The sequence below is a fragment of the Penicillium nucicola genome (genome assembly GCF_028828085.1).
Source record: "Penicillium nucicola strain IBT 29836 chromosome Unknown utg000010l, whole genome shotgun sequence".
NCBI lineage: Eukaryota > Fungi > Ascomycota > Eurotiomycetes > Eurotiales > Aspergillaceae > Penicillium > Penicillium nucicola.
In genome coordinates, this window is record NW_026643134.1 from 1,316,750 (window position 1) to 1,341,766 (window position 25,017).

Sequence of the window (25,017 nt, forward strand, 5' to 3'; positions counted from 1 at the left end):
GGATGATGGTGCCCTCGCCTTTTTACTTGCGATCCGAATGAAGCCAACATTGGCTCCCGTCTCTCGTTACGTCGGCTAGTCGGCCGACATATAACTTATGTGGTTCCTTACCACATACGTTTCTGTCTCAACCAGTTTCTCCTCTTGGCTTGAAGATGCCAGAAGGAACAATCACTGTGTTGAATTTCTAGGTGGCAATTTGGAGAAAGGACAGACATCCTTGTAGCAGTCGTCACCCGCCTGCTATGAGTGCGAATATGCCATTACCGCAGCCATAAAGGCTGGAAGACATGTCGCATTCTATAACCCCAGGAATCTGCCATGATCAATGGTATATAGCCTAGACATTCCCAAGCTAGAATTGAAATTTCTCAGATAGCAATCTATATACATTTTTGGACCATCAAACTCCCACTATAACATAATGCTCTGATTGTCTGCTAGACCGCATCTGTATATTGATCTCGATCAATTTCGTTTGACTCGTAAGGGTAGGATTTGTATGAACTATCGTTCAGAGCTATCATTTCTTACTCCTCCACATTCAAGTAAATTGGGTACTATGCGTGGGATGCACCACGCTTTCACTGTGCCTTGGCATAGATCGAGTGAGTCCAGAAACAAGTTTACGTTACTTAGTAAACCGTAACTAATCTAGTTTTTTTTTTGTTTATCCCGAGTGACCACTACAAGGAAGGGTAATCTAGAATCTGCAATAGAGGTGAGTGAATACGCAGGACCATGAAATACGAGGACGGACACTATCCGAAAGCCACAGAGCGAGTATACCGGCTGGGTTGTCTGTGTCCTGCTTTGACCTCTTTCTACGCCTTCTCCCCCATTCACGCGAGCCTCCATATGATCATCCGACTAAATAGAGACAGGGATATGAGGTCTATATGGCATAAGCCGAATAGGGGAGTCCCCAGTCTTGTTCGAAAGTGATTTCTACCTTTACCCAGGTTTGAACAAGCGCTACATCAAGTCATTCTCCATAATGTCATCTAAAACTCTACCAATCGGCATCAAAGGTGGATACAGGCTATCATGTAACATAAGATTGCTTTTTTTTTTTCAAAACCAAATCTTGATCAACTCTTCGCTGACGGCACTAGGTGTCAGCACACCACTGTCCGTGATCAGCGCCGAGATCAAATGGGGCGGAGTGAAGTCAACCGAGGCGGACAGAGGTAGTTCGATGGGCCGGTCCTCATTCGTAGTTGCCTCCGAAGTCTGCTGTGTGCTCTCTGCAATGTCCTCCTCGGACTTGAAGTCAAGCACGTGCTGCTCGATGGGTAGATCATACTGTCCAAGAGGATACAAACGCACAAACTTGTGGCTCTCTGCAACCACATAGAAAGGCTTGCCAATAGCCTTGGCCAGGAGACCAATCTGATATGTTCCCATACGAGAAACGATACCTCCGTTCTCCACCACACCCTCAGCACCAACAATGACCATGTCAGCCTTGCCGAGCGAATAAGCAACTGCCGACTCGGGGATTGTCGAGACCGGAACACCCTTTTCTCTCAAAGCGCGCACTGTCTCCATACCCTCGGGCTCCTCGGATGAATCGCAAGAAGCCGTGGCAGTTGACGACAGGACATAGATAACGCGGAACCGCACAGCAGAAGGACCGCCTTCTTCATCTGCCGCCTTTTGCAATAGCGCTGAGACAGCTCGGGAGCCGCCATTTGTGAGGATAGTGCTGCCGTCGCGAATAAAACCTCGGCCGAAGTCTGCGATCTTGTGTCGGCTTTCTTTTGCGCGGCGAATGAAGAGTCGTCCGTTTGAGAGAAGATGTGTGCGAATGGCCTTGAAATCGCCAGCTGGGCCTAGCTGTCCAGGTCTTTGTAATGTGGTGATCAAGTATCTTTGGAAAAGATCGGTTCCGGCGGAGAGACCGATTGGGTTCGGAATGGATTTCTTCAGGTGGGCGGTGGACTTTTCCAACAGATCGAGCGTTTCTGATATCGTTGAGGAGGCGGATTGTGTGAGGAGAAGGACCAGAGCTTCAATGGCTGCGATAGGCATGGTAAGGTCGGGATCGGAGCACAGGAGCTCATTGTAAGTTGCGACAATGCTAAGCGATGGTCAGGTCAGGCAACTTCGGGGAGAGCGAAAATAACTTACTCGAAGGGTTTGGCACCGACCGCAGTCGTGCCTTCTGTGGTAGTCGCCATTTTACTTGAGTAGGTAGAGGATGCGAATAAAGAAAGCGACATGAAAGAAAGAGTCATGAATTTGTGTTTGATCTGTTTGCTTCTACCCCTCCACTGACGCTAACCTCGATCGGGCGGTGAGGCTTCTCCAAGTAAACAACCCAAACCACAACACTTGCCCACCCCGTTTGAGAACCCCCTTGCCTTGTCAGGCTTTTAAGCAATCATGTCGCGGAACTCGATGGCGGCTGGCTACAACAACCGCATGAGTCAACAATTGCACGGCAACCAGCAACATGGCCGAGGTCGCAAGAAGGAAGATGAAAATGACGCCCTCATGCGCCTAGTGAGTTTGAGTTTGCTCTTCACCACCCCTCATGCTAATGCCAGATAGCCCGACAAAGAAATCGCAGGATGTATCAACGATATCGGTATCCCGTTTACCCTCGCCGACCTGGCCAAACCAAATGCGCAGCAGATTCAGATGGTGTTCGAGTGGTTTGCCGAGCTCCTCATGAACACAACTCGAGAGACCGTGGAGCCAGCCATGCATGCAGCCGCAGAAGACCTTTGTGGTGACTACCCTGATATTGTTCCCAATGATACTCGCAATCTTATGGGATTCTTTATTATGCTACGGAAGCTATTGGCAGAGGTAATTGCATGGGCTTAATCGCGCGCATAAGATACTCAGCTGACCATGGTGAACCCAAAAGTGCGGCGTCAATGATTTTACTTTCACAGATCTCACGAAACCGACGCATGAGCGACTCGTCAAGATCTTCTCATACTTGATCAACTTTGTTCGATTCCGCGAATCGCAAACACCCGTGATTGACGAGCACTTCAACAAGACCGAAAAGACAAAATCGCGCATCGATGAACTTCTCGCAGAGAATCAGGAAATGGACTTACGACTCAACGAGATGCGACAAGACCTTCAATCCAACGAGGCGCATGTGCGTGAGAAGGTTGCCAGAAACGATGAGCTTAAGGCACGGCTATTGGAATTGGGTCGAGAGCAGTCGAGAGTTGCAGAGACACTGGACCGTGTCAAAACAGATCGGGCCCGACGGCAACAACAGTTGGAAGAGAAGACGGAAAGGACTGTCCGTACGCGACAAGAAGCCGAAAAGTTACGACCTTATGTACTCGAGTCTCCGGCTACTCTCCAGTCGTCACTGGCCGAGCTATCTGAGCATCTGATGCGAGAGAAGGCTTCAATCGATGCGATGGAAAAACGTGCTCGGGCACTTCAGACCTCATCAGACACATTTACTGTGGTCTCCAACGACGTTCAGGGTTGTGTCAAATTGCTGGATGAGATTTCAGTAGAATTGCAGAAGGAGGACGAGGAGGAGAATCGCGCTGCCAGAACTACTGAAGCTATCTCTGACAGGGGCAACAGCGTCCGTGAAGTTGAACAGACCGAGAAACTGTTGCAACGTCAACTGGCTCGTTGGGTCGAGCGCATTGAGGCACTTCAGAAGAATGCACAGGAGAAGGCAGAAATTGCCCAGGCACGTATGGAAGAACTTCGCAATGTACAGAAGCAGCTTCGTGAAGAGCGTGCAGATAAGCAACGCGATATGGAGCGGAGGCGTATTCGCATCGAGCAGACAGAGAAGAAGGTAAAGTTGATCTTTCACCTTTTGAGGAGATTCTAAGTACTAACACTCATCCAGATGGTCGATCTGAAAGAAAACATTGAGAGCGAGGTCCAAGGGGCCCACGATCAGTACCTGAAGTTGGAGTCGCATATCAAGCTCTACATGACGGAGATGGAGAAATCTCTATAAGATATCGGCTTTCATTTGTGTACGCAACAGGAGTTCAGCGGTCGGCTCTAGGATACCCGGACGGTTCAGATTCATTTTAAGGAGTTTCTTTGCGGTACAATATCATCCCTGATTTCAGTAACCAACCTTTGGTTCAATATTCTTGGTCAAACTCGAACCAGCGCGAAGCAACCCGCTTCACGGTAACCCCTCGACCACTCATAGTGCTTTCGTCGTCACGCATCCGAACGGAGCCATTCAATAGAGGGACGTTCAGGTCCCATAGCTTCCTTCCCCAGTGAGCACTTGTGAGATCCAGAGGATTTACACACTCGTAGAGTCGAAGGTCTAGCCTTGCCCTGGAAGCAGCCTCGACCGCCGCGGCAAGTGTTCTCGACAGCCCTTGTGCCGATAACTCCGTAGTCGTAACATGCAAAGCTATCATATTTAGGACAACAAGGAGGCGTCGCCCACTGGAGCACTGTGTATCCTCTACAGTAGCTCCGTCAGCAGCTGTCAAAACCGCAAGGTATGCTCGAAGACTTTCAAGGGTCGGACAGAACGCCAGCCTGATCTTGCTGCACCTTGCAAGCAATCCGATGGTTTTCGTAAGCAAATCATGGCTCGCTGTTGCATGTGGATCTGCGCGTTGAAGACGAATAGCGGCCGTCAGCTGCACAAGGAACTCAGCCTTGGTCGCGCAGACAATCAGATGCGCGTCTGAGTTGGCCTCGAGGAGTTGCTGTAGCAGATCGGGCACGAAGTCGCAATGAGCGACCCTTGGAGGTGAACCCATCATTTCAAGCATGCTATAACCCCTAATTGTATCACCCCTCTGATATCATCGAGCCTAGATTGCTCATATTAACGCCGGTGCACGATATTTTCGCTGGAGCAAGTCATGGTGTAGAAATCGAGGATGGAGGAAAGTTGCAGATGAAGGCGGGCAGCACATCATCCTTCACTTCCGCGGAGCAGCTCCGCCTCTCCTCCCCTCATCTCCGCCCATTCCTGATTAACCCCACGCCCTTGGACTGGGCACTCGTTGGGAAGATGGAAACAATCTCTAGAATATCCTCAATGCTGGAGACAGGTATCTCACCGTTTCAAGATGCTGTTTTGACTGTTGCTGACCGTGGGACGTCACTGTGTGAACAGCCCGAGAGCTCACCTTAGAGGCCGCCCAGTCCGCTGCTATCAATCGAAGCTCGAAAATAGATTCCTCGTCGCGGACTTACAGTGTCGCTCATATCAAGAAGCTGCTTGACAGTCGTCACGAGCGGGAGGTGCTAGATGGAATGCGGAGGGTCATCTCGGTATGGGGATTCTGATGGACCATACGAATTGCAATCGCTGACCAAATTCGCTGCAACAGTTGATGTACCGCTCCGAGCCATCCCTTACCTTTTTCTCTGCGGTTGTCAAAAATGTCGCCAGTGCCAACCTTGAAGTCAAGAAGTTGGTCTACATCTATCTGGTCCACCATGCGGAGGCTGAACCGGATCTGGCACTGCTCTCTATCAACGCGATCCAGAAATCGTTGACTGACTCCAACCCCCAGGTCCGGACTATGGCGCTTCGGACTATGTCAGGCATCAGGGTTCCAGTGATCAGCCAAATTGTTTCGCTGGCTATCAAGAGAGGATGTGGAGATATGAGTCCACATGTGCGCAAGGCGGCTGCTTTAGCTATTCCCAAGTGCTATCGTCTGGATCCAAATACTTTACCGCAATTGGTGGGATACTTGTCGACACTTTTGGGGGATTCTCAGTACTTTGTGGTTGGATCCGCAGTCGCCGCATTCTTGGATTTGTGCCCGGATGAGATCGACTTGATTCACAAGAACTATCGCAGCTTGGTCAAGAAACTGGTTGACATGGACGAGTGGGGTCAGCTTGCTACTTTGCGCTTATTGACCTTCTATGCGCGAAAGTGTTTCCCTCATCGAACTCAAATGGTCAAGCCCTCGGCACCTCAGTCATTCTATGATGACGAGAAACAACAGGATGGTCAGAATGATGGCGAGGAATATGAAGTATCGGTTGTGGATCCCGATCTGGAGCTTCTACTACGGGCTTGTAAGAATCTTCTTCAGAGCCGGAACTCTGCTGTCATCGTCAGCGTTGTCCGCTGTTTCCTTTATCTTGCTCCCTCCGAATATCTTGAGTCGGCTATTGGTCCCCTTGTGGCCCTTCTACGTAGTCCGCAGGACATGCAGCTCATCGCTCTATACAACATTGTTGCCGTTGCGTTGAGGACTCCTAAGCCGTTCGCTCGATACACTGCCCACTTCCTTATTCATGCCAATGACCCACCCCACATATGGCGCCTCAAATTGGAAGTGCTGACCATTCTGTTTCCCCACTGTGGGAAGCACTGGAAAGGCGTCGTTATCAGCGAGCTGGAGCATTTCTCTAAGGGTACGGATCCAGACCTGGTGCGAGAGAGTGTACGGGCCATTGGCCGCTGCGCACAAGCAGATACAGGCACATCCGGCATGTGTTTGCGAATCTTACTCGGCCAGATCTCCAGTTTGGATGGAAACCTTGTGTCAGAGTCGTTGACTGTCATTCGCCACCTGATCCAACAAGATCCTGCCTCGCATAAAAACACTGTTCTTCAACTCGTCAAGCACCTCGGCTCTACCACTCACCCAGATGCACGAGCCACTATCATTTGGCTAGTTGGGGAGTTCGCTGGTGTTGATCCCGAAAACAACATTGCACCTGACGTCCTCCGCGTACTAATCAAGGGTTTCGCGGATGAAACTGAAATGGTCAAGCAGCAAATTGTTCTCCTCGGTGCAAAAGTGTACCTTCATCATCTCTTACAAAACCCAACAAAAGAACAGCCCGAACAAACCCCCTCCACCACAGTACCTGAGATATCCGTTACCCAGCAAGAGTTCCATAACGAGTGGAATGATAATAGCACCAAAGAGTCGCCAAATGCTGATCAACCGCAAGAAGAAGAACAAATACCAAAAGCGGACGAACCAGAAGCAAAGGAGGAGGAAGAAGACCGTATCACCCTACTCTGGCGCTATATACTACTTCTCGCCCGCTACGACACATCGTACGACCTCCGCGATCGTGCTCGTCTTTACAAAAGTCTCTTAGAAACACCCTCTTCTACCCAGCTCGCCAATCTTCTTCTTTTAGCGCCAAAGCCGGTCCCTCACGCCCCTAGCCCATCCGAAACCCGAAAGGACTTGCTCATCGGCTCTGCCACACTAGTAGTTGGCACCGATGCCGGTCACCATGGCCTTCGCGGCTACACACCCCTACCGGACTGGGTTGAGCTCGGCCAAGAGCCAGACCCAAGTCTCCGCGTTGAGGATATAAAGCCAGATACATCATCTACCCAGGCTTCTCTCTCCGCTGGCGCCCGTCTCGATAAAGCCCTGAAAGAACATCAGGGTACTGTTGCGCCAGCCCGGAATAGGAATGGTATTCCTATGGCTGCTGATCCCGCTGGGAAGAAGACGCTAGATCAGTGGTTACAGGAAGAGTCCGAGGAAGAAACTGAGACAGAATCTGAGACGGACTCGGAGGGCGAGACGGATTCCGAGGAAGAGTCCGGCTCCGAGGAAGATGAGTCCGACGAGGATGAAGAAGAAGAAGACGATTCCGAAGAAGAAACAGATTCTGAAAGCGAGGCTGTTCATAAAGAGTCTCGACAATTGCTTGGATGATCTATGCCAGTCTAGGATATGTCTCAATTTTACGGAGTAGCTTGGCCAGTTAAGGCTATCATATAGAAATTCGGATCTATTGAATGAGACTTACGAGATAATCGTCATCAAAACGAGGTGAATATACAAGAAGCTGACCTGAAACACGTACGTGCAGATAATTGAGAGCAGATGTTCTTGATAGAAGATGCATACTGTTCATCTAAATCTCTGAGGGCCGCTTTTTCGTGACCTATGCTTAACATTTTTCTTCCAATTCTTGGACTTGTACTAAAACCCGTTTTATTTGGATATAAAATATACAGATATATAAGGAGAGTCTCCTTAAATAACTTTACGCTAGAGGACTTAACTAATTACGATCGCCCTGACACCAGCGCAAGCGAGGTGACTATTTTAGCTCTGCATAATTAAGATTTGCACAACCTCCTAAGCGATCTTGATTCAATTTTTGGGCGCAATTCCGTCTTCATCCGCGGCTTTTATTCGTTCTAGTGAAATGTTTCCGAAAGTGCAGAAGACCAATATATTGCAGAAGACGCCTAATTCATGGAAATCTCCGCATGTAACGGTATAAACTTGCTTTCACACATGACAGAGATTCGGCAATGCATCGGTTTGAGCAATAAAGCAGGATTGGCGCAATTGCAACAGCCAAAGACATCATTTCTATCGCTTCCTCAAATATAAATAGGGTCCAGTTGATAGAGGTAACTACCAGGCACTGTTGAAATCGAGTCGACTTCGAACATACGACCCCTTGTCTGACATTGCCCATTATGAAAGTTCCTTCACTACCTCGATGTCTAAGCATCGTCGCCACCATCGCTGCCATCACAGGCAGTGCCAGCGCGACTACTGGCAATGGTGGAAACCCGCTGGCCACACAAGATCAGCGAGAACTGGATGCTCTAGCAATTGAGATCAATGAAGACAACGGCTTCGTGGTCTTAAAGGCGGAAGCCAAAGCGGCATACAAAACAGCCCATGGATCTCCTCTGAGCGACGAAGCTTCCTCAAGCCTCGATGCAGCCATTGACGAATTGGCATTCAGCGCCATTCAAAAGGCCGTCAACACAGATGTGTACCATCCCAAGGTCTACTGGTATGATTCTGCTCCACGGAATTGGTTCGGTCTTGACGTTCCTGGTGGCCGATATTCCTACGATAACCCAGACTGTATCTACCGCACCATTCCAATCAGCAGTAGTCTCAGTTATATTGTGACAGGCTACCGTCATACACCGGGACCGGCGGACGTGACCTTCTCGCTCATTAGCGACCCGAACTCCCAAAATACCGTGGCAAGCCTCGCTGGAAGCGACCTGGTGGTCAACGGCGATGGCTCATATACCATCACAATCAATAGCTCGTCTGTTGACGGCACAGCGAATCATATTCAATCTACGTCCTCTGCCAAACAACTCTTGATCCGTAACAATCTTGGAGATTGGGTCACCGAGAAGCCAGACAGCCTCTCCGTTACCCTTGTCGACGATAACTCAAGTCACGCCAACATCACCACTGCAGCCATCGTTTTGTCAGCATGGGGTAACCTACAAGAGTCCGTTGTAGACTACGGGGTAGGCGCGCTTGGCCTCAAGACATATATCAACCCGGTCAACACGTTCTCAACCCCCAGTCAGTCAAGTACCCTCGGCACACTGACCAGCCAGGCGAGCTCATTCGGCCATTTCAATCTGAGCACCGACGAGGCCCTGGTTGCTACGCTGACCACAGGCCCGTCAAGTTACTTCGTCTTCCCGGTGACAAATCCCTGGTCAATAACCCTTGATCCGGGGACCAGCCAAGACAGTCTCAATAACGTGCAGGCTGTCGCAAACGCTAATGGAACGTACACTTTCGTCGTAGCTTTGACGGATCCCGGTGTCTACAACTGGGTCAATACTACCGGGCTCCATGAGGGTACGATCATGGTGCGATGGCAGGGTCTGCCCACTTCTTCGTCAACCAACACTGTCACTATTGACTCCCAGGTGGTCCCGCTCGCTGAGCTCGCTTCTGTTCTGCCTATTGGAACGCGCTATGTTACTTCGAAAGAGCGCGCATCGCAACTTTCCCAACGTACTGCTGGATTTTCGCAGCGGATAGAGACATAGGACTGTTGGGAAGACGTGAACATCGATCTAATTCGAGGCTGTCACTGCTGTATTTAGCCAGATCGATGATATTGATAGTGATATTGATGTTTGAAAGAGAGATGAGACTGTTCTCAAACAGCCTGTTCGTTACTTTGACGGATTCTGTAGTTACTGGGCAAGCTGAATCTTTCTAACTTATGTTCTCTACTCCTGCTTGTATCTTGTTAATCAGAATACTCTTCCGAAGTTAGGGCCACCTCCACCTCAACCCTGGAGGCGCCACCTGGGCACCCTCGGGAACCTCCAGACACCTCCAAACACCTCCAAAGTATGTCATAGACTCCGTTTTAAAGCCCACCTGGGCACTGGAAATCATCTTATGTGGTTTAAAATTATTAAACCGGTCCAATGGAAAGAAATCGAGAAAGATGGAATTTTGGGGGATTATTTGCGCTGAATAATAGCTGATCTGATTCACCGGTCCGTTGCTGTATTTAGGGAACATATAATAAGCTCTTAGGAGAAGTAAGTCCACTTGACACATTCATCATTTTTGAAGAAAACATAGCAAGGCTTCTTTCACTTTCCACATCGATTGAGAAACACGCTGCTTCACCACAAAATGGCAAAGGTTTCCGGATATTGCGACGGAAAGTTCAATTCGGTCCGCCAGCTGCTAGAGGCTACTTTGGCTACTGGTGATGATTTGGGCGCATCACTTTGCGTGAAGTACCATGGGGAGACTGTCCTCGACCTTTGGGGTGGTTATGCCGATGAAGAAAAGTCGACGGAGTGGACTCGCGACACTCTTGCACCCGTGTGGTCCAGTTCAAAGCTTGTCACCAACCTTGCTGCGCTTATGCTAGTGGACCGAGGCTTGCTCGACTTGGATGCAAATGTCTCATTGTACTGGCCAGAGTTTGCTGCCAACGGCAAGGGCAGCATCAAGGTGCGCCACATATTAAGCCATACCGCAGGGCTTTCCGGCTGGGACAGTCCTACCACGATGTCAGATCTCTATGACCATGACAAGTCAACGGCAAGGCTGGCAGAGCAAAAGCCCTGGTGGGAGCCCGGCACAGCTTCTGGATACCACGCTATATCGCAAGGTCATGTTGTGACCGAGCTTGTTCGCAGAGTCACCGGCACAACCTTGAAAGAGTTTATCAACAATGAGATTGCTGGTCCTCTAGGTGCCGACTTTCAGCTTGGTGCCCTTGAGAAGGATTGGCCGCGCATTTCAAAAATAGTCCCACCGCCGGCACTTCCATTTTCGGCCCCGGATGACGGCAGTGTAGCTAGCAGGACTTTGAAATCGTCTCCTATTCAAGCGACAGACTCTTACACAGAGGGGTTCCGAAACGCAGAGCTGGGTGCTTCAAATGGCTTTGGAAACGCCCGCTCGCTAAATACCATTCTCTCCCTCATACTTACCAACGGAGAGGTGAATGGCAAACGGTACTTGTCGCCAGCAACCATTGACCGTATCTTTGAGGAACAATCAATGGGCGTCGATCTAGTTGTTGGGATTCCCCTCCGCAACGGAATTGGCTATGGTCTTGCTTGGTCTGAAACTGCGCGTTGGATTCCCGATGGAAAGGTTTGCTTCTGGGGAGGATGGGGAGGATCAATCACGATCGTGGATTTAACTCGCGGCCTGACCATTTCATACGTGATGAATAAGATGGGAACATGTGTGATTGGAACGGACCGTACTGAGGCCTACGTCAAAGCAATCTACTCGGCGGTCGCCCAAGATTGCTCCTGATATGTAACTAAGAACCGAAGAATGTGCAGGTTGCAAATCATTATTAGACACAATCGTTGTATATTATATACCAGGATAACATTGTGAGCCATGGAGGGAAGGCTTCATCACAAAGATGCCATTGTGATCGGCTGGGAATTGCTGCGCAGTTTGGTATGCTTGACGGTCACCAGCAGAGCATCCGAGCAAAAAGATGAATTCTGGGCTCGACCATAATATGCGCGAGCAATTTCCTTTGACTTGGTTGCTATCAGGTGGTTGTCCAACCAGGCAATGTTTTTTCCAGCCTTCTACTTTGAATTTGCTGTCAGAAGTGATCAGGTAGGAAACATCAAGGCTGGGATCAATGCCGACTGTTCTTAATGGTGTGAAATGCCCACATTTGATATGGCTGACACAAAGCCGAACACTTACGCCCACTCCGAATGTTGAACCGAACCCAAGCGTGAACTAATATAACCGGTAATGGTTCAATATGAATAAGACCCCCGGAGTCGACACTTCCCGCGCCCAGCGAGACTTGGTCATACGTAGCTAGGCGGGTCCAATGCCCTGGAGATATTGAAGGTCTGAAGATTAGCAGAGTTGGAGACCTCGTGGAGACTGAAGAGTTGGAGACATGGAGGCGTGGAGACTGGAGACCTGAAGAAAGGGAGACAAGACTGTGGGGATTGAGGAAAAGGTAGTATTTCTTTCCAGGGCTGATCGTTTAACCCCATTGCAAATAAATTAACGTTGATATTATGAAGACAACATGTATGACTTCATCAGTAGATCACAAAGCCCCATCCTTAAGCGGGAGTCCGTCGGGCACCCACGTCTTGAATTCCCTGCAGGGTAAGCCTGCTTCAAACATTGCATCAACCTCGAGTGTTGTACGGTCTTTCATCTCGGGGACGATCAACCAGGTCACGACAAATGTGAACAGACACAAGCCAGCGTAGACAAAGCCAGTCTTTCCCTTGAGATCTCCGGCGTCTGTGTTGTAAATATAAGGTAGAACAAGATTAAAAACAACATTTGACAACATATAGCATAAAACCCCAATACCCTGAGTTTTGGCTCGGAGGCGGAGAGAGGATGTTTCTCCTGAGACTGCATACGAGGCAGGCCATGCTCCCAGTCCGCAAACCACCACCACTGCCATCATACAAGCAGCAGTGTACCTATTAAGCACAAGAATTAGAGAATAACCATGACTTTAGGAGGAATAACATACCAAACGACAATATTGCCCGACCAGCAACCTGCAATGCCCATGCTCAGCCAGATGAGAGTGGTTACAGACAAAGTGCTTAGCATCAAGCGACGTCTTCCAACACGACTCATAAGCCAAACGCCAACTGCATTCGCAATAAGACCCAGGACGATGCCCAAGATGAGCACAATGAGGCTGAGGCTCGATCCCATGCCAACGACCTGCATGAAGTAACTGGCACTAGCCAATAGAGGTACGCCGAAGAAACTAGGGATCATATAGGAAAACGCCACGATCATCGTCCTGCGCCGGTTTTTGCCCTTGAAGCAATCAACATAATCCAGTTCCTGTGATATTTGCGTATCGTGGGTGATAGACAAACGCATCTGGGCAAGAATTCGCGAGACATCAACTCTATCAGTATGTAACCACGTCAAGGCACGGTGAGCAGCATCATAATTGCCCTTCCGGATCAAATACGACGGACTCTCGGGTAGAATGCACACCAGCATAAAGGGCAAAATAGTGGTAATCCACTGCGTTCCAAAAGGAATGAGATAAGCCGCTTCCGACACTTTCTTCTCACAGCCATAGATGACAGCGGCACCGAGCAGTTCTCCGAGCAACATGAAAGTCGGGGAAAGCGCCATCGCCGAGCCTCGTAGGCTGGCTGGAACGGTTTCAGAAAGATAAGTCTGAGCTCCAGCCATGGCACCCCCAACTCCCCAGCCCTGTACTGTCCTACCGACGAGGAAAGCACCGCGACGAGAGTTCATCTCGCTGGGTAGGTTGGAGCAGAACGCGATGGCAATTCCAGCTGCGCAGACTACGCAGCTTAGTCCTAGGGACCAACGACGGCCGATGCGATCTTGGAGCCAGCCGGCATTGACTGCACCGACCATTGATCCCACGGGTCCAATGGCGCTCCATACCGACAGCCACGTTGCTGGGATGATGTATGAGCCGTGGTATAGCTCACCAAATTCTTTCTTGAAGTATGGAACTGCGGTGATGGTGCCGAGGATAACGGTATCATAGCCGGTCAGGAGGAATGCCAATGCAAGGCCGAATGCGCACGCGACAATCTTGGGGTAAAGACGAACTGCCTGGAGCAGAGGCAAATTGTCGGATGAATATTGGTCGGTAGAGGTGACATTGGTATGAGATCTCTCTATCTCCTGGTCCCATTCAGGCTCCAGGTGAGCCATTGTGATATGAAGTATCCTTCAGGAGAGAGCAAAGTCGTAAACAGAGTCTGCATACTTATATCGATTCGGCTACTTTGGACAAATCATCCTCTCCAGAGATAGGACCCCGGAATATTGGGGCAATGCAGCAGAAGATATTCTCTTCCACCAATCCCACGACATAGATTATGCCCCATTCCGTCTCGGCTTCCCGTCTGCTGTCAAGAACGCGGGGGAGAAACTCCCCAGAACGCCAAGCATCGGCTAGAGAGCCTCACTGCCGAAGCAGCCAATCGCCTCTCGTGCCTCGGGGGGTTTCCGTCTTCTGATTGGCTGTTTCGGCTAGATAGGATCCACTGACAGTGTATAGAGATCTTTGTTTTTGACGTTAGTGCTGGTCGGTATCAAAACGCCATGCACTGGCTTACAAGAACCGGGCTGCCCGGAGATACAGGAATTTGTCACTTTGCTTTTTTCTTTTGCAGTCTTATTCGATATCCTGGTTGCCTGACTCATCCTGGCTCTGATTTCTCTGCAACAACCCTCAACTACAATACAGTTAGTTACTACAGAAAATGGACATTTCTCGGGTCATCAAGCCCTGGAAGCTCAACTCTCAGAGGACTCTGGTCTTTATGAATGCAACTATCATCGACCCAGTTCAGGGCGAGTTGATCCCACATGCCACAGTCCGAATCTCGGATGGGAAAATCACCCAGATCGTCACCGACGGCTCAACGACAGCCACAGAAGACGTTTCAGAAGAAAGCATCATTGATCTAAGTGGAAAGTACTTGTGCCCTGGCTTGATCGACTGCCATGTTCACATCGCCGTGGTTCCAGGCGAAGCCGATCTCCGTGCCTACAAGGACATGACCGAGCGCATCAGTCTTCTTCGGCAGCCACTCGTCCTCAAATCCATGTTAGAGCGTGGCTTTACCTCAATCCGAGACTGCGGCGGCGCAAGTCTAGCAGTGAAGGAAGCGGTTGAGGACGGTGTTTTCCCCGGTCCTCGACTGTTCATCGCCGGCTATGCCCTCTCCCAGACAGGCGGACATGGTGATATGCGCGGCTCTCACGATGCCCAGCTATGCTGTGGAGGCTCGCTGTCCGGAATTAGTAGGATTGTCGATGGCCCAGCAGAGTGCTATAAGTATGCCCGCGAGGAGCTGCGCCAGGGAGCCGACTTTATCAAAATCATGGGAGGTGGAGGTGTCGCCAGTCCCACAGACCGCATTGAGCATGTTCAGTTCTCAGACGAGGAGATCAAGGCCATTGTCACGGTCGCACGCAATGCAGGTACATATGTCACGAGTCACAGCTATACACCGCAAGCAATTCAACAGGCTATCAAGCTTGGCGTGCGCGGTATTGAGCATGGAAACCTCATTGATCTTGAAACCGCAAAGATGATGGCTGAGTTGGATGTCTTCTTGACACCTACGCTTATTGCACATGTCATGTCTAAGCAATTGAACTTTCTGCCTCCCGATGGCGCTGCTAAGAACGACGAGGTCCTCGAGAAAGGACTTCGCGCCATGAAAATGGCGGTTGAAGCCGGTGTGACTGTTTGTTTCGGTAGTGATCTTCTCGGTCCGATGCATTTTGCTCAGAGCAAGGAGTTCTCGGTCCGTAGTAAGGTCCTGACGCCTTTGCAGATTCTGCGAAGTGCGACTGTCAATGCTGCTCGTTTAATTATGCAGGAGGATCGACTTGGTCAGATTCGGGAGGGATTTGCTGCTGATCTGGTGATTTTGAATGAGAACCCGTTAGATGATATTACTGTTTTGGATAAGGTTGAGGAGCACATGATGGGTGTGATCAAGGATGGGAGAGTATATACTTCGCGGTGGGAGGCTCTTAAGGTAGATGCTTGAAATTGAGGGAAATTTTTGTGTTTCTGGGGGTTTTTTTTGATATGGTTCCCCCAGTATATTTCTTCTTTACCTCTCCTACTGGTCGCAATTTTATTTTGATGTGCTGTCCTGTAGCCCAGCTGGACATATAAGTTATGTTGTAACGCAGCGTAGCGCAAGCCGCCAATATTTGCTGGAGGTTGTTGTTTGCGATAAGCCAAGGACCCGATCCATGGAGTACCCCCTTGCATCAATGGAAATTGACTCTCCTAAATACCACCAATCACCGCGAGCTGTCTCAAACAGATATACAACCTCAAAAACCAGGCAAATGTCTGCCAGAGCGGTGTGGCCCCAATGGGTCTAGCGCCTAAACCCATCCCGCAGTTCGTCATAATCGTACTTGGATCTTCAACTCCAGCACTCTTCCCTCACTGGAACGAGGATCGGTTTGACGGCCAGGATGCTTGTGAACCTTACATAGCAACAACCTCATCGATCTCGCATTTGCTCCTCACCCACCATCTCTCACCCTCATTTGGATTTGCAGTGATTTATAGCGATCTCATTGTTTGAGATAGCAGGGCCAGCCTCAGAACACACTCATTTTTTGTGATTTGGAATCTACCTCACGGAGAAAGGGGCGCATTTTCTTGTTGCCAACGGCGTTGTCTCTACAGCCCTCACAATGCCCGGGTTACCGAGTACGTTGATGATCCTAGACTTTGAGTTCGCGCTGGGCTGTTGTATTGACCTGTTGGCTCGCAGCTAGTGTCGATCTTGATGAGTGTATTTCCCGCCTGTACCGAAAAGAACTGCTCGCCGAATCGGTCATCGAAGCCATATGCCTCAAAGCCAAGGAACTTTTGATGAAGGAGAGCAATGTGGTCCACATCGCTGCTCCGGTCACCGTGGTCGGTGATATTCACGGCCAATTCTTCGACATGATCGAGATCTTCAAGATTGGAGGATTCTGTCCGGATACAAATTACCTATTCCTTGGTTAGTTCAGCCTGAGCATGGGGCTGGAAGAGGAAAGAGCCTGTGGGCGGAACCTCTCCGGCCCACACTTCTTGGCGTGGGTCGCTGTTAACACGAGTCTATACAGGCGATTATGTCGACCGCGGTCTGTTCAGTGTCGAGACCATCTCCCTGCTGGTTTGCCTCAAACTACGATATCCCTCTCGAGTCCACCTCATTCGCGGCAATCACGAATCCCGCGGAGTCACCCAGTCTTACGGCTTCTACACCGAATGCGCACGTAAGTACGGCAACGCCAATGTGTGGCACTACTTCACCGATATGTTCGACTTTTTGACACTCAGTGTCGTGATCAACGACGAGATATTTTGTGTACACGGCGGTCTTTCTCCCTCTATTCACTCCATCGATCAAATCAAAATTATCGACCGATTCCGCGAGATTCCACACGAAGGCCCTATGGCTGATCTTGTCTGGTCTGATCCAGATACAGAGCGTGATGAGTTTTCGCTCTCCCCGCGCGGTGCTGGATATACCTTCGGTGCACAGGTTGTTCGTAAGTTCCTGGAGGTCAACAGCATGTCGCACATCTTACGTGCCCACCAGCTCTGCCAAGAAGGCTATCAGGTTCTTTACGATGACAAATTGAGTACGGTCTGGAGTGCTCCAAACTACTGCTACCGTTGTGGCAATCTGGCGAGTGTTCTCGAAGTGAGTGACTCCGGCGAGCGTTACTTCAATATATTTGACGCCGCGCCTGAGAACGATATTCATCGGAATGAACAGCAGGCCCAGCAGACCAAGGACGGCCCAAGTCCAATTGTTGACTACTTTCTGTGATACCCATTGGTTTATGTTAATGTTTTGTTTGACTATACGATTTCTTTTTCTCATTTCCCATTCCTTTTGTCCCTTTTCCCCCACTGGCACTAGACAGGAGTTCTGGATAAAGTTGTGTATTCGCCAACAGCGAGTTTTGCAGGTTGGCATCTGGACTGAACATATTTCACGCCGAGGATCTCAGCATGGCGCATAAAACAATAGAACCGGGTGCAAAGCATTTGGCCCGGCAATGGAAACTCTAACAAAGTTTTGTCAAAGAAACAAGATCAACGCTTTGAAAACAAACAAGCCGCTCAGGAATTTAAGATAGCTCTCTCAGTCGACATTTACCAGTCCTTGGCAATGTCAAAGGACCACTCGAACTGCAAGTGAGTGTGGGCATCATCATCGATGAACTTGGAGACAGCGTTGTAGTGACCACGGGCAATCATGCCAGAGGGGGCCTCCTCCTCGTTGACTGCAAGGTGGGGAAAAAAAATCAGCCCAAGTCCCGACATAGTATTTCACAGATAAGATCAATCAGAAACTTACACTCCTTCTCATAAATAGGCTTAGCAGTAGTGCTGGGCGCATAGCTACCCAACATCTCCTCATCCTTACTAACACGGATACCCTTCCGCTTGACAACCTGCAGGTACTTGAGACCACTCAGGACCTCATGGTGAACCTGGAAGCTAGCCTTGATATGGAACTTGGCGCCTTCCTTGATGGTGAAAGGCTTGTCCTTGAGGCTGTCGACCGAGCCGGGAGTGGAGAGGTCGATCACGACGTCGGACCGGCCCTCGACCTTCAGTGCCAGGGACTTGATGATGCACTTGCGGGGGTCGTTGGCTTCGTGGATGGGGTCGCCGCCGTTGAGGCCGAGCGAGGCTTTCCAGCGGTTCATGGCTTCATCGTCCTTGTCTAGTGCGGGGAATGGGATGTTAGTTGGGAAGGTGCCAAGATATGGATATCGCATGTCATAGCCAATGCTAGCTATAGAATAGCATGACTACCTACCGAGCTGGTTGTACTCGTCGATGGTCTTCTTCTCGCCGACCTTGAAACCCTCAGTCTGGGTGGCGGCGAGGTCGTCGTCGTGGTGGTCGACCATTGTTTACAGAAGGCGGGGCACGGAACCACGGTATTGTAGTCCGGGGAAGATGAGATCAAGGGGTCCAAAGATGGATGGACAAAGGAAGCAAAAAGAGAATTGGGGGGATTGGGGATTGGGGATTGAAGAAAAAGGGGAAAAGAGAGACAGATTTTCAGAGAAACTAGAGACCAAGCGTCTCTGATGTTTGGTGGGGGTGGAAAGGCGGTGGGAGAGGGGGGCGAGGCTATTCGGATTTCGGTGCAGATTGCAGATGCGTCGGGGGTCCTGCAAGGTTATATTGACATTTGATCTGCTCTACTGGATGCAGCCTATCTACTGATCTGGGTCTGGTTATAAGTCGCGATTTCTGGCGGTTTTGTAAATCCCTTGAGACAATCTAGGCCCCGGTTTTGGGTATCCTGTGGGGTTCAGGAGTATCTGCCCACGTTGTCTTAATATGCGACCTGCGTCCGCATAAGGAAGTCCGGTGGATTGACCCGAGACATCTGCAGATAGCCTGGAATCATGGAAAGGACAGACTATGGCTAATCCAGCGTGTCGCAGGACGGTATGTGTGTCCTCCATATCAGCACGGAGTAAACATCAGGTCTCAGTTCCAGATTTTGGGATGTACGCGTCGACGCCTTGTTTCAGAAAACGCCATTGGTGGATTGACTGAGTTAGAATATAACACCACTCTCGGGGACTCGAGCTTCAGTGGCAACCGGGTCCAGTGAACCCAAGTCAACCCAAATGAACGCAAGTAAAGAGTCGATTCGAAGCCAAACAAAGAAAGAATGTCAGGTCACGGGGCCAAATAGTTCAATAGATTACTGCTGGGGAGATCAAATACCGTATAATCAGGTCATTGGCCAATCAGAGCCGGCCAATACACCATCTGACACACCCTATACCGGACCTTACCGGAACGAGTTAAGCTCAGAACGGACTCAACTCCCGTCGCGACTTCTCTTCCTCTCCCCTGTCTTTTATCTTTTGATCTTGGCTCTCTTTTTTTCCGTTATCAATTGGGATTTTTTTTCTTTGGCGCGCTTCTCCTTTGAGCTTTGATCAAATAAGAAGGTCGCGATTTTAATTCTCGCTTGACGCGCTTGATACGTGGCCGCCGTTGGCGCATCTTTCCCTCTTTCATTCAGTCACCACGAGATCCCCATCTTCCATCACCCCATATACCTCAAGATGTCGCGAACTCTGCCCAAGAAGTTTAACCCGCTTATCCTCACGGAAGTGGCTCCCTCTTGTAAGTTATACTCTGGCGCGTATCGCGCCAGCGCATGCATTTTGGTTGCTCACGTCGGGTTCCGTCGAGTCTGTCCGAGACATCATCGCTAATCGTTTCTTGTTTCAGATGAGGAGCTTCTTGCGCGCCGTCGTTTGGGAAAGACGCACCTCTCCGTTCGACCTACTCAGATTGGTACTTCGAATGCCACCAAGCCCGAGAACCTGGGCGTCTTCGAATACGCTCACCTTCGCGCTCCGCTGCCCAAGGATCTGAAGGGCTCTGAGATTTTCCCATCCCACACCTCTCAGCAGCACCCCGAGACCTACTTTTTGATGGTGAGCGCATCCTCGATTTGGGATAGAAACACCGCTAACTGGCCTGGTTACAGCGTCGCAGCAAGGACGGATTTGTCAGTGCCACTGGAATGTTTAAGATCGCGTTCCCATGGGCCAAGGCCGACGAGGAGAAGGTCGAGCGCGACTACTTGAAAGCTCGCGAATACACCAGCGAGGAGGAAGTCGCTGGCAACGTGTGGATCTCTCCCATGTTTGGTAGGTCATTCCGAAATGCCTTTTCGACACCGCAAGTTCTGACTCAGTCACCCAGCTCTTGAGCTCTCCAAGGAATACAAGATGTACGATTGGGTCCGCGCCCTTCTGGACCCTACCGATATTGTTCAGAGTCCATCCAGCGCAAAGAAACAGATCACTCCCCCGCCCAAATTCGAAATTCCAGATGACGAACCTGAAATGCCCCAGCGCCGTCGCGGTCGCTCCGCCTCTCCTAGTAAGCAGTCACCTCGCAAGTCTCGCACCACTCGTGTTGGCAAGGATATTTTGGGAACTCCTTCTACGAACGCTGCCAACGCTAGCCTTCACTCTGCTCTTGAGATCACCGCATCTGGTATGGACACTGAAGCGGTCCCTGAACTAGCACCCGCGCAAGGCGAGACACAAGTCAAGTCTACTGGATCCCCATCGAAGAAGTCAAGGAGCAAGAAGATCGCCATCCCCGAGGAGCCCGAGGAAGAGGTCAAGGAGGAGAAGGAAGTGACCAAGGAAGAGAAGAAAGAAAAGAAGAAGGAGGAGAAGAAGGCTGAGAAGAAGGCCGAAAAGAAAATTGAGAAGAAGAGCGAGCAGAATGATGAGGTCAAGGACAAGGAAGAGGAGGCAATTCCTTCAGTGGAAGTCGATGCCCCGGAAGTGAAGACCACTGAGACCACCGTCACCCTTGACATGCCCATCAGCCTTCCCGACGTCCCGTCCGCTGCTGAGACGGAAGCAATGATCGCCCAGGCTAAGGGAATGGTTGAAGAGGCCATTAAAGCCCAAGCTAGTGGTGCTGTCGAGCCAGAGTCCGTCAAAGTGACAAAGAAGCGCAAGCCCGAGGAAGATGACGAGGAAACCTCGGCCGAGTCCACTCAGCGGGCCAAGAAAGCCAAGGTCCTTGAAAACAAGCTCCGGGAGGAGCGGGTTCGCAACCGCTCTATCTTCGGTGTTTCTGTGGCCTTCGCTCTTGCGTAAGTCAACTCGCCCTTCGAAACATGAGTCGTTACTAACCTGATTATAGTGCTTCAATTCCCTACTTCCTTTAAGCATCATCAATGTTTGCCCTCTGGCCAGTCTGAACAAACCCTTCATCCCCTCTCCCTTGTCGCATGCGACCTTCAGCCTTCCCCCATTTCTTTTCTTACCCAATTCCCCTTGACATTATGATAAATATATTCCTCGCCGGCGACCTTCAGTGTACTGTACCCGTCATTTGACACTTTCTCTAATATCTTGCCTCTCTACCCCATTCCTTTCAAGACTTGGTTATGGTTATCGTGCGGAAGACCTCCCATTTACCCTCCTATCCCCTCACACAAGACCTCTCTTGCCCACTGTCACTCGCCTTTGGGCAACTACCCTTGCGTAGTTGAGAACGATTTCGCTTAATGACAGTGATTTTTGAATGCTTTTTTCGTATTATTAATTTACATTACTGTCAATGCCCAGGTGTAGAAGAGAACTGGGTGAGTAATAGCAGGGCGTATTGAACACAACCCGAATACACGCGATCTAACTTCGTAACAATGCAATAAGATTAGATTAACATACGTGTGGTTGAGTGTACAACAAGTGCAACTTGGCTTCGGCAAACGCAAGATGTGAGTCAGAAACGAAGACCGTGACGTGAGATATGACCACGTCAACATCACATGACGCATGCATCTCACGAGTATTGAGTCATTGGCTGGACAGCATTTACTTCAGCAAGATGACAGACAGTCCATGACAGGGATTCGCATCCAAGAATCATACACAGGACTTGGTAGTGCTTCATATCGAGGACGTACGCGATATAAGATGAACGTAAAGTAAACTCCACAGAGGTTAATGATCTTCTTCTCCAAACGCTCGAACAAGCCGAGACAGTCGATGAAAAAGGATTTGCATCAATCGAGAGCAGTGTAAGCTCGATGACACAGTGCAACGAGACATGCGCAAGCACAGAGGCCAAGTTGCTGGATCCAAAGAAAGAGTAATCAAAGTTTTCCCATAAAGGGAAATATCAGTGATCAAACTGATAAGAACAGATACTACACTGGATCTAAGCCGTATTGGCAAAGAGAGCTGAAGAAGAAAGAAAAACTAGGAAAGCTGGGGGGAGCAGAGAGAATATATAGATCGAGCTGGTGCAAACGGGACAAACGTCACACGTGCCCCGCAGTCTGCGACCGCCATCAGCCCCAAAGGCCCGTGCGCAATAGTTTCCTTACCGCCTTTCTTCTGTAATCATAATCAGGCAGAATGTAGCGCACGGGCCCTTTGAGCTGATGGCGGTAACGTACCCGTGCAAGCAATGCAAATAATCATATCGCCAGAGCTCCTGATTCTTTTGTATTCATTGCTCTCCAATCTCTCAATTCTTCGATTTCTTGCTTGGGTTTTCCGCTGTGATGTCTCTACCAGGCCTCGAGTTGACACAGCCGTCGGAGGAGCGACAGCAAATTACTGCTCCTCCGTCGCAGATTAACCTGAATGCGCGCTGCGAGTGGCGCTTCGAGGTCGCATTTGGGCATATCATTAGGGTCAAGGTATGTGTGATATAGCAGAACGTTGAAATATCATTTGGATGGAGCTGACCAAACGTCAGATCTTGCATGGAACCGCCGAGCTTTTCGGCACAGAGCTCGCCGAGTCGCAAACCTACACCTTCTCCGGCACAAAAGCCGCGATCTTCACCTGGCACGGCTGTGCCCTTGAAGTCAGCGCCGGTGCAACAACGTCCACGACCTCTGATGGCGTCACACCAACAATGGGCCACGGGGCCGGCGGGTGCCAGAGCGAATATACCGCAGAAGAAACGCCCATGATGGAATACGCCAATGTCCACTTTGCGCTGGAGACAATGCGAGAGGAGGCCCAGTCCATTGGCAAAGACGGCCCGCGTGTTCTCCTCCTTGGCCCCGAAAACGCAGGCAAGACCAGTGTGGCAAAGATCCTCACGGCGTACGCGACCAAGATCGGTCGCCAGCCACTGGTGGTCAATCTCGATCCGACGGAGGGGATGCTTGGTGTCCCTGGTACTCTCACTGCAACTGCATTTCGCACAATCCTCGATGTTGAAGATGGCTGGGGAAGTAGTCCTATGTCTGGTCCCAGTCCTGTACCTGTGAAGCTCCCACTCGTGTACAGCTACCCGATGCAAAACCCGCTCGATGGCGAAGGTGCCGTCTACCGACCCATAGTTTCACGCCTTGCTCTATCTGTCACGGCACGGATGGCTGAAGATGAAGATGCACGCGAAACAGGAATCATTGTCGACACACCTGGAGTCCTGGGCTCGGATAAGCCTGGTAGCATGGAGCTGATCCACCATATCATCACAGAGTTTGCCATCGACACAATCCTCGTTCTAGGCTCGGAGAGACTGTACAGCACTGTCGCCAAGCAGTATGATAACAAGCCCAGCTCCAGCGCGACAGCTGCTGCTTTTGACGAGCATATTACCGTTGTCAAGTTGACTAAATCCGGTGGCTGTGCTGACCGTGACGCTGCCTTCCGTAAGGCTACGCGCGAGTCCCAGATTCGTACCTATTTCTTCGGCAACAATATTCCTTCCTCTACTTCTGCATCGACAGCACTCTCTCTTTCTGCTTCTTCCTCGTCGGCTGTGACTCTCTCCCCACACGCACAACTTCTCGACTTCAACTCTCTCCCAGTGTACAATTACACCGTGACCTCAGTCGACGATGAGGATGAAGACGACTATGACCCCTCTCAGCTCTCAATGGACTCCTTTCTCCCTGGCGGTGGTGCTGAGGATTACCAAGAAACAAAGCAAGACCCTGACCGCGCTGCACCGCTACCAGGCGTCGTGGGCTCATTCTCTGAACCTGTTGGTGGCCCGAATGATCTCAGCGCCGCCCAGAATAGTGGCAGCAACGTTCCATTGAAAAAGGTCCTACCACCTGCTCCCTCTGCTCTCGCCAATACACTCCTTGCCATCACCCATGCTTCTACCACCGCATCCCCTGCTGCAGTCCGCGACGCTAGCATAATGGGCTTTCTGTATGTCGCCGATGTCAACGCTGAAAAGGGAACTATTCGAGTTCTTGCGCCTGTTGGCGGAAGAATGCCCCCACGAGCTATCATTTGGGCGAAGCGTTGGCCGGGTGAGTTGGTTGGTTTAGTCGGTTAGGAGACTTGTCTTCTCTTGGTGTTTCCTTTTTCACATACTTTCGATTCCTACGCGGCTCTAGCATTGCATATCATGTTCGGATCTGGAGTTGCGGCGATATAGTCCATTTAACGAGTCACGCTGTGCCTTACGACCCCATAGTCTTGCATTTCATTACTTAGCAATGCACCTACTATCATTCTATGGAGTTTTGATTTCCTTTCTTGTAGTTTGCACCTCAAATAGTTCAGAAGCCTTCAACGTCACAGTCCTTCGCGATTCATCTGTTACGCTGAATGACCAGAAGCCGAGGCACTTGACTTTCCATCTCAGATATAACACGCAAGAACGGCGCGTCTTCACCAAGTATGTCTTGTTCTTGGAAAGATGATAGAGATGAAGAAAATAGCTCTCAATTACAAAGAAATTAGCCTAAAATATGATGAAAAAAAAAGAGCGGATTCA

The 25,017-nt window shown here is 50.1% G+C and overlaps 12 protein-coding genes across 12 annotated transcripts; 8 read left to right on the forward strand and 4 right to left on the reverse strand.

Moving 5' to 3' along the window:
- Positions 1 to 1,074: 1,074 nt before the first annotated feature.
- On the reverse strand, positions 1,075 to 2,183 carry N7511_009056 (translation initiation factor eIF2B subunit alpha; the record flags this gene model as incomplete). Its single annotated transcript, XM_057131433.1, has 2 exons — positions 1,075 to 2,083; positions 2,134 to 2,183. The coding sequence occupies 2 exons, from the start codon at positions 2,181 to 2,183 to the stop codon at positions 1,075 to 1,077; spliced, it is 1,059 nt and encodes a 352-aa protein (XP_056979421.1).
- Positions 2,184 to 2,388: 205 nt separating this feature from the next.
- nuf2 (kinetochore-associated Ndc80 complex subunit NUF2) lies at positions 2,389 to 3,961 on the forward strand (the record flags this gene model as incomplete). The annotated part of the gene is made up of 4 exons (XM_057131434.1): positions 2,389 to 2,508; positions 2,557 to 2,817; positions 2,879 to 3,793; positions 3,848 to 3,961. The coding sequence occupies 4 exons, from the start codon at positions 2,389 to 2,391 to the stop codon at positions 3,959 to 3,961; spliced, it is 1,410 nt and encodes a 469-aa protein (XP_056979422.1).
- A 133-nt stretch (positions 3,962 to 4,094) lies between these two features.
- N7511_009058 (uncharacterized protein) lies at positions 4,095 to 4,739 on the reverse strand (the record flags this gene model as incomplete). Its single annotated transcript, XM_057131435.1, has 1 exon — positions 4,095 to 4,739. The coding sequence occupies one exon, from the start codon at positions 4,737 to 4,739 to the stop codon at positions 4,095 to 4,097; it is 645 nt and encodes a 214-aa protein (XP_056979423.1).
- A 281-nt stretch (positions 4,740 to 5,020) lies between these two features.
- On the forward strand, positions 5,021 to 7,634 carry N7511_009059 (AP-3 complex subunit beta; the record flags this gene model as incomplete). The annotated part of the gene is made up of 3 exons (XM_057131436.1): positions 5,021 to 5,033; positions 5,099 to 5,256; positions 5,316 to 7,634. 3 exons carry the CDS (start codon positions 5,021 to 5,023, stop codon positions 7,632 to 7,634), a joined length of 2,490 nt encoding a protein of 829 aa, XP_056979424.1.
- Positions 7,635 to 8,413: 779 nt separating this feature from the next.
- Positions 8,414 to 9,754, forward strand: N7511_009060 (uncharacterized protein; the record flags this gene model as incomplete). Its single annotated transcript, XM_057131437.1, has 1 exon — positions 8,414 to 9,754. The coding sequence occupies one exon, from the start codon at positions 8,414 to 8,416 to the stop codon at positions 9,752 to 9,754; it is 1,341 nt and encodes a 446-aa protein (XP_056979425.1).
- A 604-nt stretch (positions 9,755 to 10,358) lies between these two features.
- Positions 10,359 to 11,504, forward strand: N7511_009061 (serine hydrolase domain-containing protein; the record flags this gene model as incomplete). Its single annotated transcript, XM_057131438.1, has 1 exon — positions 10,359 to 11,504. The coding sequence occupies one exon, from the start codon at positions 10,359 to 10,361 to the stop codon at positions 11,502 to 11,504; it is 1,146 nt and encodes a 381-aa protein (XP_056979426.1).
- A 775-nt stretch (positions 11,505 to 12,279) lies between these two features.
- N7511_009062 (uncharacterized protein) lies at positions 12,280 to 13,910 on the reverse strand (the record flags this gene model as incomplete). Its single annotated transcript, XM_057131439.1, has 2 exons — positions 12,280 to 12,670; positions 12,724 to 13,910. The coding sequence occupies 2 exons, from the start codon at positions 13,908 to 13,910 to the stop codon at positions 12,280 to 12,282; spliced, it is 1,578 nt and encodes a 525-aa protein (XP_056979427.1).
- A 554-nt stretch (positions 13,911 to 14,464) lies between these two features.
- On the forward strand, positions 14,465 to 15,766 carry N7511_009063 (metal-dependent hydrolase family protein; the record flags this gene model as incomplete). The annotated part of the gene is made up of 1 exon (XM_057131440.1): positions 14,465 to 15,766. The coding sequence occupies one exon, from the start codon at positions 14,465 to 14,467 to the stop codon at positions 15,764 to 15,766; it is 1,302 nt and encodes a 433-aa protein (XP_056979428.1).
- Positions 15,767 to 16,433: 667 nt separating this feature from the next.
- Positions 16,434 to 17,566, forward strand: N7511_009064 (serine/threonine-protein phosphatase; the record flags this gene model as incomplete). The annotated part of the gene is made up of 3 exons (XM_057131441.1): positions 16,434 to 16,449; positions 16,514 to 16,747; positions 16,854 to 17,566. The coding sequence occupies 3 exons, from the start codon at positions 16,434 to 16,436 to the stop codon at positions 17,564 to 17,566; spliced, it is 963 nt and encodes a 320-aa protein (XP_056979429.1).
- Positions 17,567 to 17,895: 329 nt separating this feature from the next.
- N7511_009065 (rho GDP-dissociation inhibitor) lies at positions 17,896 to 18,662 on the reverse strand (the record flags this gene model as incomplete). Its single annotated transcript, XM_057131442.1, has 3 exons — positions 17,896 to 18,026; positions 18,101 to 18,472; positions 18,569 to 18,662. The coding sequence occupies 3 exons, from the start codon at positions 18,660 to 18,662 to the stop codon at positions 17,896 to 17,898; spliced, it is 597 nt and encodes a 198-aa protein (XP_056979430.1).
- A 1,182-nt stretch (positions 18,663 to 19,844) lies between these two features.
- N7511_009066 (KilA-N domain-containing protein) lies at positions 19,845 to 21,481 on the forward strand (the record flags this gene model as incomplete). Its single annotated transcript, XM_057131443.1, has 5 exons — positions 19,845 to 19,905; positions 20,014 to 20,222; positions 20,276 to 20,438; positions 20,494 to 21,406; positions 21,457 to 21,481. 5 exons carry the CDS (start codon positions 19,845 to 19,847, stop codon positions 21,479 to 21,481), a joined length of 1,371 nt encoding a protein of 456 aa, XP_056979431.1.
- A 1,347-nt stretch (positions 21,482 to 22,828) lies between these two features.
- N7511_009067 (cleavage polyadenylation factor subunit CLP1) lies at positions 22,829 to 24,573 on the forward strand (the record flags this gene model as incomplete). The annotated part of the gene is made up of 2 exons (XM_057131444.1): positions 22,829 to 22,966; positions 23,026 to 24,573. 2 exons carry the CDS (start codon positions 22,829 to 22,831, stop codon positions 24,571 to 24,573), a joined length of 1,686 nt encoding a protein of 561 aa, XP_056979432.1.
- Positions 24,574 to 25,017: the final 444 nt, after the last annotated feature.